Source organism: Genypterus blacodes, unplaced genomic scaffold (genome assembly GCF_046128005.1).
Source record: "Genypterus blacodes isolate CSIRO-AG114 ecotype Tasmania unplaced genomic scaffold, CSIRO-AGI_Gbla_v1 ptg000076l_1, whole genome shotgun sequence".
Lineage (NCBI taxonomy): Eukaryota > Metazoa > Chordata > Actinopteri > Ophidiiformes > Ophidiidae > Genypterus > Genypterus blacodes.
The window spans coordinates 2,691,512-2,704,460 of NW_027466885.1; the positions used below are offsets into that span (position 1 = coordinate 2,691,512).

The 12,949-nt window shown below is 42.1% G+C and overlaps 1 protein-coding gene across 1 annotated transcript in view; it reads right to left on the reverse strand.

The window, feature by feature from the left end:
• LOC143006736 (receptor-type tyrosine-protein phosphatase mu-like) overlaps positions 1 to 12,949 on the reverse strand; it is a 94,717-nt gene that overhangs the window by 5,541 nt on the left and 76,227 nt on the right. The window contains 11 exon segments of the mRNA XM_076157991.1: positions 1,275 to 1,400; positions 1,605 to 1,736; positions 2,583 to 2,756; positions 3,300 to 3,449; positions 4,604 to 4,739; positions 4,827 to 4,981; positions 5,468 to 5,584; positions 6,818 to 6,915; positions 7,560 to 7,596; positions 9,985 to 10,061; positions 10,897 to 10,984. Coding sequence (XP_076014106.1) covers positions 1,275 to 1,400; positions 1,605 to 1,736; positions 2,583 to 2,756; positions 3,300 to 3,449; positions 4,604 to 4,739; positions 4,827 to 4,981; positions 5,468 to 5,584; positions 6,818 to 6,915; positions 7,560 to 7,596; positions 9,985 to 10,061; positions 10,897 to 10,984 — 1,290 coding nt within the window.

The window sequence follows — 12,949 nt, forward strand, 5'->3', positions numbered from 1 at the left end:
AATCAGATCAGAAGCTGAACCTCCTCAGCTAGCTCCTTTAAATGAACAGGAGCAGCAGTTCTCCTCTGATGTCCTCTTGATAGCCAAGCTCCCCATCCTATCCTCAGGGTTAGAGCTGACAACCCATGGAGGAAACTAATTTAGGCAGTTTGTGTCTATCATGGCACTCACAGTTTGGTCAACACAAGGCTCATAATCATGGTGAGGTTTGGAGCCTCCATTGGTCCCCTGGACTTGGGCGCCAGTCACTACCAGGTGTTCCCAGTTCACCATCACTGCTCATTTGGCTTAACTGGGTCTACCTTTTCTAACTGTCACCTTCCAACTGATTCATCCCACTACCAGGTTAATAGCTTTGCTTCTCTCTTCACCCAAGTGTCTAAGATATACAATTGCCGGTCTGATGATACAATCATAAAGTCAATCATTGACCTTGGCGGTACTTGTGACACTTATGAACATAAGTATAGCCTTATGCTTAAACATGACATTTTGTTATGGAGAATCCATTACTTGCACTTAAATCCAATATCAGAACTGTCCAAATCAATCCGTCCAGATTTCTCCATCACTGTTGTAGTCGAGTGAATAGCCTGTCATCATGGAGCAGACAGGTGTTGGTCTTTGTCTGTGTGTCTTTCTAATCTCAACGTGATAAATCGTATTGACAGTGAAAACAGCACAAACCTTCACTTTAGAGAAAGGGAGGGAATTAAGTTTCGTCTGTGTGTTTTTGTAATCACTGTAATCAGTGCATGATTATAAATGGGGAAAAATGGCAGAACAGTGCACAATTTTAGTTTCCACTGAGTGTGGACAGTGATAGAAAAAAAGGATCTTGAGAGGTAAATCCAGACCTATCTAACATGCACACCTTATTACACCAGCCGTATCGCTGTGTGAAGTGTGTGTGCCTGGTGGAGAGTGACAGAAATGACTGAAATTTACCCCTTCCAACTCTCTAAAAGGCATTTCAGATGAAGCATACTGCCTTAAGCCCCCGACGCTAGCTGCTGCCTGACTGGCGACACAACTGACCCTGATAAATGGGGGGGTCAGGAAAGGGTGGCAGCCACACATTGTTTTGGGGGCCCAGGAGTTGAAGTAAGACCCCAGTTTCCTTATTCAAAGGTAGCTCTGTACAACCAGTACTGGTACTGTTAAGGGTTCTGGAACTACACTATTCAAGACCCTCAGGAGAAAAGGAAGAGAAACGCAACCTGGCTGGGTTGGGATAAGGTATACGGAGGTGGAGGAGGAGGAAAGAAACACACCCTGGCTGTGTTGTAGATTCTGAAAATGCGGCTGATGACGTCTTCCTCCAGGTCAGCTGAGACAAATTCAACTTGCAGAGAACCTAGACGATGAAGACCATTCTCCGGCCAGTACTGAGGACACAACTGGACAGAGAGACAGACAGAGAAGACAGGCAGAGAGTGAGACAGGAGAGAGTTTAACGGGTGTTTATTGATATTATTCGATCTAAATGTTCATGAACACATTTACATGATCAGAACAGAGTGTTATTAAATGTGCAGTATATTATAGAAATGGAAATTGTTACACTCGTTACATTGTGTGTGTGTGTGTGTGTGTGTGTGTACCTGTGCCGGGTCAACGTCATTCAGCATGACAATAGATGTGCAGTGGTAGTCGAGGACCAGGCGCCAAAAGTCCTTCACCGTATTGGGCAGAGGATGCTGGGTAACAATGAATGCTGATGGCTGCTTGTAGCTCTGAATCAGGAAAATCACCAACACACATTTGTCAGTAAGAAAGACGTGCATATTCAGTAAATGGAGAGGAAACTTATGTCAACTAATATCAGCCTTTATATTTCCATTAGCGTGTTCTCTCTCTCTCTCTCTCTCTACCTCACACACACACACATGCACACGCACACAGAGAAACACTGTGGTCTGGGGTATTTTGGTGGTCTCCATGGTGATGGTGTTGTTTACAGAATAGCAGTACAGGATAATACCATGGTCTGACTGTGTGTGTGTGTGTATTTGCAGATGGCTGAAGTGTTTTAAAACCTCCATTAATCCAGAAAGACGCTGAGACGGCTGTCTTTAATGTTAACCAATGCTCCCCCCCTCTCCGTCTGTCTGTCTGTCTCCTCTCACTTTCTGTTTTTCTGTTTCTGTTCAGTTTTGTGTGTTTGTAAATGGACAGTCTGGATAAAAGTATGTGTCCTTACGACTTTGTGCTGTCTTTACATGCTTTTGTATTGACAATAGGCTATCTTTATATCTATGTTTGTTAGTCTGTCTATAATGGAGGGAATTTGATAACACCTTTATTGAACTTTCAGTGATGAAGAGTCAATCACATTTTGAGGCAGATTCATGATTTGTTTTTTCTACTTTCTGCACATTTGTCAACATTGTTCCTTCACTACTAAACTAAATCACAGGTACAGGGTTTGGCAGCACTGCTCACCAAACTGGTATAAATATCATTATTGAAAGTTTTCTGAATATGGCCAAAAACAAATACATGGTATCTGATTGAGATGTGTGTGTGTTTTTTTAAAAAAAACATTCATTAATGGCTGTGTGTTAGTGAGTGCATCGTACATCCATCAGTGCAGCGTTGATGTAGTTGGAGCTCTCTCCGTCAATTGTGATGAGGAAGGGCAGGCAGCGGTCTGGAGGCAGGACATCCATACAGCGGTTTTTCTCGTGGTTTCTAGGCAACAAAGCGATGCTGCAGTCCTCCACCCTCAATGTGGGGGTCACCATGTTCAGAGTCTGAACATGAATGTGCACCCCACACACACACACACACACAATGATTGGAAATCAATATAAAACAATATCAATACCAATATTAATATTAATACAAAACAAACATCATTATAGATTCATGTCAAAATCCTTACTAAATTGAAAATCAATATCAAACTAAAACTAAACTAAAAAATATCATTAATATAGGCGAAATCAATACCAATTTTAATATTAATTAACCTTAAATGATTCTATCGACCCTAACTAAACTAATATGAAACACAGGCCAATGTTAAAATCAATACAATACCAAAACCAATTCTGTGCAAATATTAACAGAAATACCAAAACATTTTTACATTTCTCTTTAACCAACATTAATAACAATGTTAAACAATAACAATACCAACATCAATTATTATTACTATCATTGACAACTATTGTTACTATTTCCCAGTGCATGCTGGGATACGCAGTGTAACTGAGCAGAGAAAGTCCATTAAATCACACATTATACACACACTGATCTGTGACCAATAAAAAAGCAATAAATTAAATACAAACCCTGAACTCCTCTTTAATCTGAGTGGAGTTGGTTTGAGGATCCAATCGGTTCATTTCATAGTAAACTGAGCGCAACTGATTGGCTGGAATTGTTGTGTCACCGCAAAGACACGCCTCCAAGATAGCGTCATGGATGAAGACATACTGCTCCTGGTAGAGAGAGAGAGAGAAGGGGAGGTGACACAGATGATTTCCTCCTGCCTTCTCGTCATGTTTGATTGGCAGGAGTGGTGTTGCTGAAATGTCAGTCATAAATGATTTATGTCAGCACACAGCTGGTGGAGGAGGAAAACAGATGAGTGACATTAAAAGTTCAACCGACAGAGAAAGGTCATTGCTTCGTCCCTATCTGTCACTTCCTGTCAATCACTGTGTGATGACATCACAGCCTTTTGGGAAGCCACATAACAACCTGAGTAACAACAACCACAGCAATAATCTGGGACTAGGGGCCGTGTGCTGTGAGGCCCGATTAAGGTCTTAGTCGGCTATGTTGAAGCTCAAGTCAGCTTTTTCCGTATTACGATTCTTCCTCACTTCTGATCGCTCTTGGTCGCCACAGTAACTGATACTCCATGGGAATTCTGGTCCGGGGCTTGTTGGAGCACCGCCTCTTGACCAATTACTTTGCTTGGAAATTTGTGTCATTTTACCTGCAGAATCCCCTTGGCGTATCTTTAGGGGGATTCCCCGTATAAAGCGGTGCTTAAATCCCCCGAGGATATTTTTTACCAACACTACAGATTCTCGGAAGAAAGCAGACATTTATGTTTACTTCTAACTTGCTTAGCTGTGTGTTTCAAGATACCACAATTGCAACTAAAACAGTAATGATGAGAATAATGCTTAATCTAAGGTATCGATCACAAGGATATTCGATCAACAAGATACAGTAATTACCCTGAAGACAACTTGTAATGTGCAAGTGGAGTCAGATCAAACCCAGCTTTATTCAAAGTGTATTTGACATGAATGCCTCAGTGCACTTTATATAAAATCATAAAAAATAGGACAATGCAAACACACAAGCTCCTCTGATTACATATCTGCATGTTACTGTTCCATCTAGTTCCTATGGGCTTCTGTTTGGAGACACGCCTCCTTTTATGAGCGTGCCCACGTCTCCGCATTAAGAAGGTCAGCATGAACAAATCGTGCTGATTAGCGGCTTTGTGATACCGACTATCCCTGATTAAAGGTTTCGATTTAGTGGAGCCAGCTTAGGCAAACAAGGCCAAGATCACTTGAGCTTCCTTCGTGTGTGTATATGTATGTATGGTGTGTGTATGTGTGTGTGTAAGTACCTCAGTCTGGACCATGTTAACTCTTCTTGCTCTGAGCTCTCGGACACAGTTGTAGATGTCGACCACGCCCTCTCTCTCTGCCATGTCCAGCATGATGTCAATAACTATAAAACAGCCTGTGCGACCCGCCCCCGCACTGACACACACACAGTTTTCCCACATTGTCATAACACAATAAAACGAATAGTTGATATGAATAATTAGTGTTATTGTGTAAGTATACCTGCAATGCACCACAGTAGGCCCGGCGGTGGGTGGAGTTTTGGCCTTGACACGCCGGATGAAGCCGAGCAGGCCGGTGGCATGAAGTGGAACGCCGTGATCTGGCCAACCAGTGAAATGAAACTGTCGAATCTCTCTGATCTCTGCCACGCCCCTCTGAGAAAGAGAGTGAGAGAAATAGAGAGAGAGAGAGTGAGTGAATGAGCCTTGAAGACATCACAGTCACAGTCAAGCTCAAGATCAATCAGTCAGGTGATGGGATATGGAATATGTAAGCCATTTATCAATTTTTCAAAAACAAGCTGAAGCAAAAAGTCACACACAGAAAGGTAATCTCAAAGTCACGTATTCAAAATCAAATGGCATTTCATGTGCCAACTACAAGGTCAGCAATCATGCCAAGTAAAAGGTCAATTTGCAAGTGTAGAACACGGTGCACTATCAAGTCAAGATAATTACATAGGCCAAAGAAGGTAAATAGAATGTTGAATACACTAACAAATACCACAATATGATTAGAATGTTTGGGTGGCAGAAGCAGATGCATGAATCCAAAGGTGTGAGAGGTTTAGCATTTAACATTTATGGTGTGTGTTTTGCGTACGATTCACCTTTAGTGTGTGTATGCGTGTGTGTGCGTACCTTCTCCACGGCAAAGGTCCGGATCACATACTCCGATAGCAGCTGTGTCTCAATCAGCGTCACTTTCATGTCCCCGTAAATCTCTGTGTCGTCAGGCCAGTACTTACAGCACTTCACCTAAATACAAACAGGCACACACACACACACACACACAGACATATGCATTGACATAAGCACACACAGCTTTACTCACACATTACTCATATGGAACCCTTGTTTATTTATTAACATTAAACACACAAAGGATTTAATTAACTCATTAATTACACCAAAACGCATAAAAACAATAAACACACTGAACATAACACACTGATATTAAAATCTCATTAGAGGCCCCGCCCCACCTCCTTATTAACACCTAATTAGTACTGAGCTAATTACTCTGTCGCTATGGGAACCAATGAGGTGAGCGGAGGAGAGGGCGCAAAGAAACTATGAGAGAATTAAGTGACAGTGTGTATGTGTGTGTGTGTGTCTGTGTGTAAAAGAGAGAGACAGAGGAAGATAATCAGCCTGATCTATCCCAGAATCCCCCTCTGCGGCTCTCCTGGAGAGGGGGAACAGATCCCTGGTGCATTCTGGGTAATGAGAGCTGGGACAGGGAGCATGCCTGCAGGTGTGTGTGTGTATCTGTGTGTGTGTGTGTTGAGCTATCTGGAACAGATTTAAATCCTTCAGTTTGAGAAGGAAAGTGAGAGAGAGAGATGCTCTGTGAATAATGCTTTGCCCCGCATTCAGGCTGCATGTTAAAGAGTTCACGCGTGTAGCTTCAATGCAACGCTACACACCAAACCAATTGGGACACAAAAAACAACACAAAAACCTAAAACTCTTAAACCACAGGCACTAATCTGAACATGTCTTTGTATTTGCTTTCATTAAATATTGCAATGTGGCGGCTGGTTTTTGCAGATCTCAGTTCTACTTAACACAAGTTTCCAAAGTATTGTTGTACCCTGCAGCTTTAAGATTTCCAATCATCCAGCTCAATGGAAAACTGCTTTAATGTCCATAACTGACTCTCACTAGATGAGCGACAGATTTCTCCAAGGCTAAACAGTAAGAACAGCTGATCTGATGTTCTACTGTTGGAGACCCAAGCAATTACCCCTCCTCCACCACTACATTAACGAACCCACTAATGAGAGAGAGAGACAGAACGAGAGAGAGAGAGAGCAAGAGGAAGTAAACAAAGAGTAATGAGAGACATGAGAAATGCACTCTGGGAAATACAGTCCCAAAATTCATCAGAGAGGAAAAAGAAACAGATGGCCAAAACAATAAATGTGTGTGTGTGTGTGTGTGTGTGTGTGTGTGTGTCTGTATGTGTGTATGTGTGTGGGGACTCACCCGTCCCACCTCCACCAGGTTGGTTACCATGACAATTGCGGCAGTATTCTCCTGCCAAACCATCCGCCAGAAATCATACACCGTTTCCTGCATGGGTCCTAAACACACACACACACACACACACACACACACACACACACACACACACAAACAAACACACAAACACAAACACACACACACAGAGCGTAAACTTCACATCATTAAACAGAGGATCAGCAGGCAGAGCTGCACATGAATAATAATGACTCCTTTAATTAATTCAAATTAAGAACACATACATACACAAATACATGCATAAACACACACACAAATGTTTTTAATCACCGTTGACAGCCCGTGTTCTGACGAGCTAATTAGTTCATGATAATCCATTCCTGTCCTCAAGTGTTTTTCACACACACACACACACACACACACACACACACACACACACACACACACACACACACACACACACACACACACACACACACACACACACACACACACACACACACACGCTTTATATTCATGTTCACACAGCAATGCCTCTGGAAACATTCAGGTGTTTTCAAGAGGATTTCTGCAGAGCGCTCTGTGTGTGTGTGTGTGTGTGTGTGTGTGTGTGTGTGTGTGTGTGTGTGTGTGTGTGTGTGTGTGTGTGTGTGTGTGTGTGTGTGCGTGCGCTAACTGTTTTAACTCTTCACCTCTGAAGTGTCTGAGCCATCACAGTTCATTAACATGGACTGAAAACACTTCTTACCCTGGGTGGCGATGTAGTGATTGGGTCTGTGGTAGCCCTGAGAAAAGAAAAGAAAAGAAAAGAAAAAAGAAAAACAACAGAAAAGAAAAGAAAAAGACATTTGGATGTCATTCAAAGATAAGCTGTCAAACACATCTCGGCTCAGTTTACTCTCCATACACATTGCAGAGCAGAGCGTACACACTCCTCAGCATGGAGGCAAAATTACGACCGCGGTGACTCTCAGCAGAGAGGAGTAAACACTTTGTTTGCACTGTTTGTGTACACAGACAACAGTCAACACTATCCGTGCCCGCTAATATCATGCCGCCATGGAAACAAACCAACCAGGACATTTTTAATCGACCTTCAAACGACGAATGGCTCTTATGCTTATTCTACCGACACCCGTCTGGAGGATGTTAACAGTCCATCAGCCCTATTCAACCAATCAGCATCATCCGTTTAGCTGTATTTGGAGCCATTAGCATCACCCAGCCTGTTGTCCTTTGTAACTTCACTCCATCGATGTGGCCTGCTGGGCACCTGTTAACACTGTTCTCTGTTGTTAAGTTGTGTGAGCAGTTGTGAGTTGTGAGCTACACGGAAGCAACCACACTTCTTAGATTGGTGCAATCGCGTTTCACACTGTTGTTTTCTGGATTACAACATTGTTTGTTGCTGGATCACTTCGCCGACAGAAGACTATTCCGTCCAAACCATCGGTTTGAACAAGAGGAGATGCAATCAAAGCAAATGAGCACTGACATGTTAAGTGGAAAGAAAGAAACATGCTGATTATCACTCAGTCTCACTGGAGATGATGTTTTCTGGGTTGCTAATGAGGAGACAGACACAGGTCTACAAAGACACCTGTGAAGATCTTGGCTCTCTGCGTCATCTTAACAGTTTAGCATTAAGTGACGTACATGAAACATGCCGCAGACTCAAATCCAGACTCGCAATTTGTCTTGGAAGAGGAACCAATTCAGCTTGTCAGTTTTTGTAAAAGCACAACACGTGATTCTGTCAGGAGGGAACTTGGCGACAGATGTGCTGAGCCTTTTATGCTGGTTTGGGATGAAGACTTGACACATTCCGCTCTACAAAACACATGTGTTGTGTTTCCGACAGGCGCTCGGGCCACGCAATTAGCCGAGGTCAATTCTGCGTGAAATTTCTCGGCCTCCGAAGAACAAGTGAGCTAATGTCGGCGTTGTGTCGCACGCTGTCCCAGCTGCTGAACGTACTGTCATGGTGCACAAACAGATAAATCAATTTCCCTACATGAAAACAAGATATTCAATTCACTACACAGGAGTCCACCGGTTGCAGCGGCTCGGGATTTGTGATATGAAACCTTTTCTTTGGTTCGCCTTTGTCTGTCAGGCCGTCTTGTTCTTAAAATTCCTTGGTGGCTCTTCTGGTGACTCCTGTTGCATTGATTTTCTTTTCGTAATAGACGCCTAAATTCAGTTTGTAGCAGCTGAGGTTGAATTGTGTCCTTGTAAAATGTTTTGATATTTTTTTCCCTTTTTTTTTTCCCCCTATTCATCTGACATTTCTACTTCAATATCACTGAATAAGATGTCATTTTATTATATGAGCTTGTTGAGGGCTACATATTGGACAGATTCCACTATTCAAAAGAGTCTTTTAAACTCGTATTGACGGATCAAATGTGCTTAATAGACAGGCCCAATAGCTGATTGTGTAATTAGCTGCAACCTTAGTAAATTAGATGTTCATTTCACGCTAATTGCGAAGGCACGACACTCTCCTCTGGCAGCAATTTGCGCTGTGTGTGTTGTGTGTTTCATGTACATACACCTGCCTTTAATGTTGCTCCATAGTGTATCCTCAAATGACGACATTGCTCAATAGATTTCGCTCACCCTTACAATTTCCGACGCCTCAGTAGGAAGCTCATTGTGAGAGGTAGACATTACTAAAATCAGGCCGAGGAGCTCCATCAAAGGAATCAGCCTGAATATCTTAAGTCGTGATCTGGTGAAAAAACTCGATTATGAGGACCTTAGAAGGATTTCACCTCAAAGAGAGCCTGGATAAAGGTGTAATGATGTCATCAGTGGTAAGTGTTTGTTCCTGCCGACCTTCATATCTTTGTTTACAGTGTAATAGATGTGTATCTGAGTGCAGAGTGGCTTTTTCATTGTGATACTTGCTGCATTAGGGTTATGTGGCATTTCTGAACATGGAGATTAATGGTTACAACTATGCCTGATGATTACGTTGGTACGGTTATTGTTGACTGAGGTGGTGTATATGTTTACGTGTGTGAGCAGAGGGGATTGGTTAGGGGCCCTCTCAGGGGCCGCAGCCAAGGGTTTGAAACTGAATGAACTCAACCTTGTTTGTGTGTGAGTGTGAGTGTGTGTGTGTGTGTGTGTGTGTGTGTGTGTGTGTGTGTGTGTGTGTTACTCACGTCAACGTAGTTAGCATTGATGTAGTCGGAGCCGTTCTCCCCATCCTGAGGCTGCAGACGCACACGAGAATGGTCGTCTAATACACGTACACACACACACACACACACAAAAGCACAGATAGAGTTTGTTTGGTACTATGATATTGCACAAGTTTTCAATTCAATAAACTGTAAATACCCAGATGAAAGGTGCCAACACAACACAAACAAAGTTCACTGAGAACATTTCTCAGCTAATATTACTTTTATCAGTGCAGTTGATTCTCTGCTTTTCTTGATATACTACTGAAGCTGTTCAAAACAATAAGCACAATACGGACACTAGATGCATTGATACATCTGCCACTAATGTTAGCTGCTTCATTACTGTAACAGTTTCTGTTCCTGTGATGTTTTGAATTTCAAACCCTTTCATGCAAACATTACGTGGCAGAACAGATACAAACATCCTCTAGAGGACATTTAATCCAGACACGTGTTAAAGCAGCTGGCTATAATGTCTTGTCTTGATTTTGAGCAGAGTAACATTGTGTTGTGTCAGCTCATCACTGTAGAAGAACATATCAGCCATGTTGGATCAGGATCAGGATGTCCCAGAAGGGATCGGCAGCTTGTGAGGATGATTAAATAAAGAGGTTAAGCTCTACATTCACCTTGCTGATATTCTGATCTTCATCTGGGACGCACAAATCTGCTCTTGCATTATTTAAGGGGACGTCCCGGCTTAATTAGTTCTCCTATAACTACTATATACAATGTTACATTATTGGAATTGTTAGATCTAGTCTGGACTTATTCTATACCCCTGAAACTGAAAGTGTATGAAAACATGAAGTTGTGTTAAAGGTCTAATAATCTCATCCCACAGAGTCAGCAAAAATGTTTATGAATCCACCGTGTTGTTGTACGTACAGGCGATGATGTTGCCGTAACGATTTTTCATGCGGTTTTCATCCTTTTTGGCTGAATCCCACGGAGCAGACTGCCCCTCGAAAAAGCTCTGGAGAAAGAAGAACACATCCAGATTAGCACAGAGACAGGCAGGCAGACAGACAGGCAGACAGTAAAGAAATATTTGGTTAAAACACACAAACAGTTCCTGTGTGATGAAACTCTGAATAGCTTTATGAATAATTTAGTGGATACGTTTGATTATCACTTCTTATCTCTGTTTCCACAAATGCTTACACACACACACACACACACACACACACACACACGTAGTGTTGCGGTCAGAACAGATGATTAAGTCCAATTATGAAAGTGGGGCTCAGACAAAAGCTAGAGCTTGACTATACACACGCGCGCACACGCACACACACACACGCACAGTTCAGTGGTTAACCAATTTCTTGCTTGTTTTCTCCACTTCTTTATTTCATGTTCATTTCCTTTTGCTGTTGTTGTCAGAAAAAGTTGATAACCAAAGACAACATAACAACACAAATGAACACACTGACATGTTTACTCTCATTTAAATAATACACTCAGACTGTAAAATGACTGTGAACATGCTGAAACATTTGGCAGTATTATATTTCCACCTAGCTGTAAAATATCTGTCTGCTTTACTGGTGAGTTAAACACACACACACACACACTCACGAGTGCACGCACACCCACACACGCACGCACGCACACACACACACACACACACACACTTTGATCTCTAACAGAGTTCCAGGGTCGTTCTGCGCATCTCATTAAAATCCCTGGAGACAGAAGTGTGTGTCTGTGTGTGTGTATGTGTGAGTGACAGCAGCGTAACAGCTCCAAACATCCATCAAACTGAGAGGTGAGCAATGTCAAATACAGACACACACACACACACACACTGTCAGAAGCAGTTTTGCATGATTGACAGAGAGGAACAAAGAGGGGAAGAAAAAAGAATAGAAGGAAGGAATGAACTAATGACTGCTGGCACTGTGTGTGTGTGTGTGTGTGTGCGCGTGTGTGCGGCTCTTCATATCAAATCACTTAACATGCTGATGCTAACCCTGTTGCTAATGCTAACATTTCCTTTGCCTAAGCTAACATTAGGACAGAAGCTGGTGGCTCTGTGTAGATTTAAAGACTATGACTCTGTTTTTCTGTGATGTTGTTGACATTATGATGTGCACTTGACTAATCGCTGTCTAACTGCATCAATTACAAGATCGTTTTTCCTTCTGGACTGTAGCTATAATCCCAAAATTCCATTCACACACACAAACAACCACAGACTCACGCAACAGTTGATTGTTGTCAACCAAAACAAAGAGGACAGACTTGTAGTCATTTTTGCACTCAATGAAAATAGATGAACAGAAAAATATGGATGAGACAGTAGTTAGGGAGACACTCGCTACATGTAGTTGTGCCTTTGTGAGGACATGATAGAGAATCTCAGTGAACGAAAACCAAAGTGACAGCTCATGTAAACAAACCATGTAGTTTTGTATGTGTATGCTGTGCCTCACATTTGGTCAGCTACTGTGGCAGCTGGACAAACCTGAGATGGAACATGTCTCACAAGTGCCTACACTAGAATAGGGTCGGTGATATAATCGGAATCCAAATCAATGGTCATCATCGGTGTTGCAAGTTGTGACAAATGATTCACCATGGTAACCAGGCAGGTTTCGACCCAGTGTAGTTGTCTCAAAGACTATTTCATTCCTCTGATCAAACAACCTACCAACCCAACTCTCTATTCTCTTGAAAATACATTATTCTTTTATTTTCTCTCTCAATTTCAAAGCCTTTTATCTTAACACAATTTCTATCTCCCTCTTCTCTGTTACACACAAACTCAATGAAACACACACACATAAAGGTTTTTTAGACATCAGCATCACACATATGCTGTGTGTGTGTGTGTGTGTTTCAGTCAAACTGTTGAAAGATAATGAGCTTTATACGGCATAATGATACAATTGTGATGTTAAATTAGCAATGCTCATTTAAGATGGCTACAAAGCAA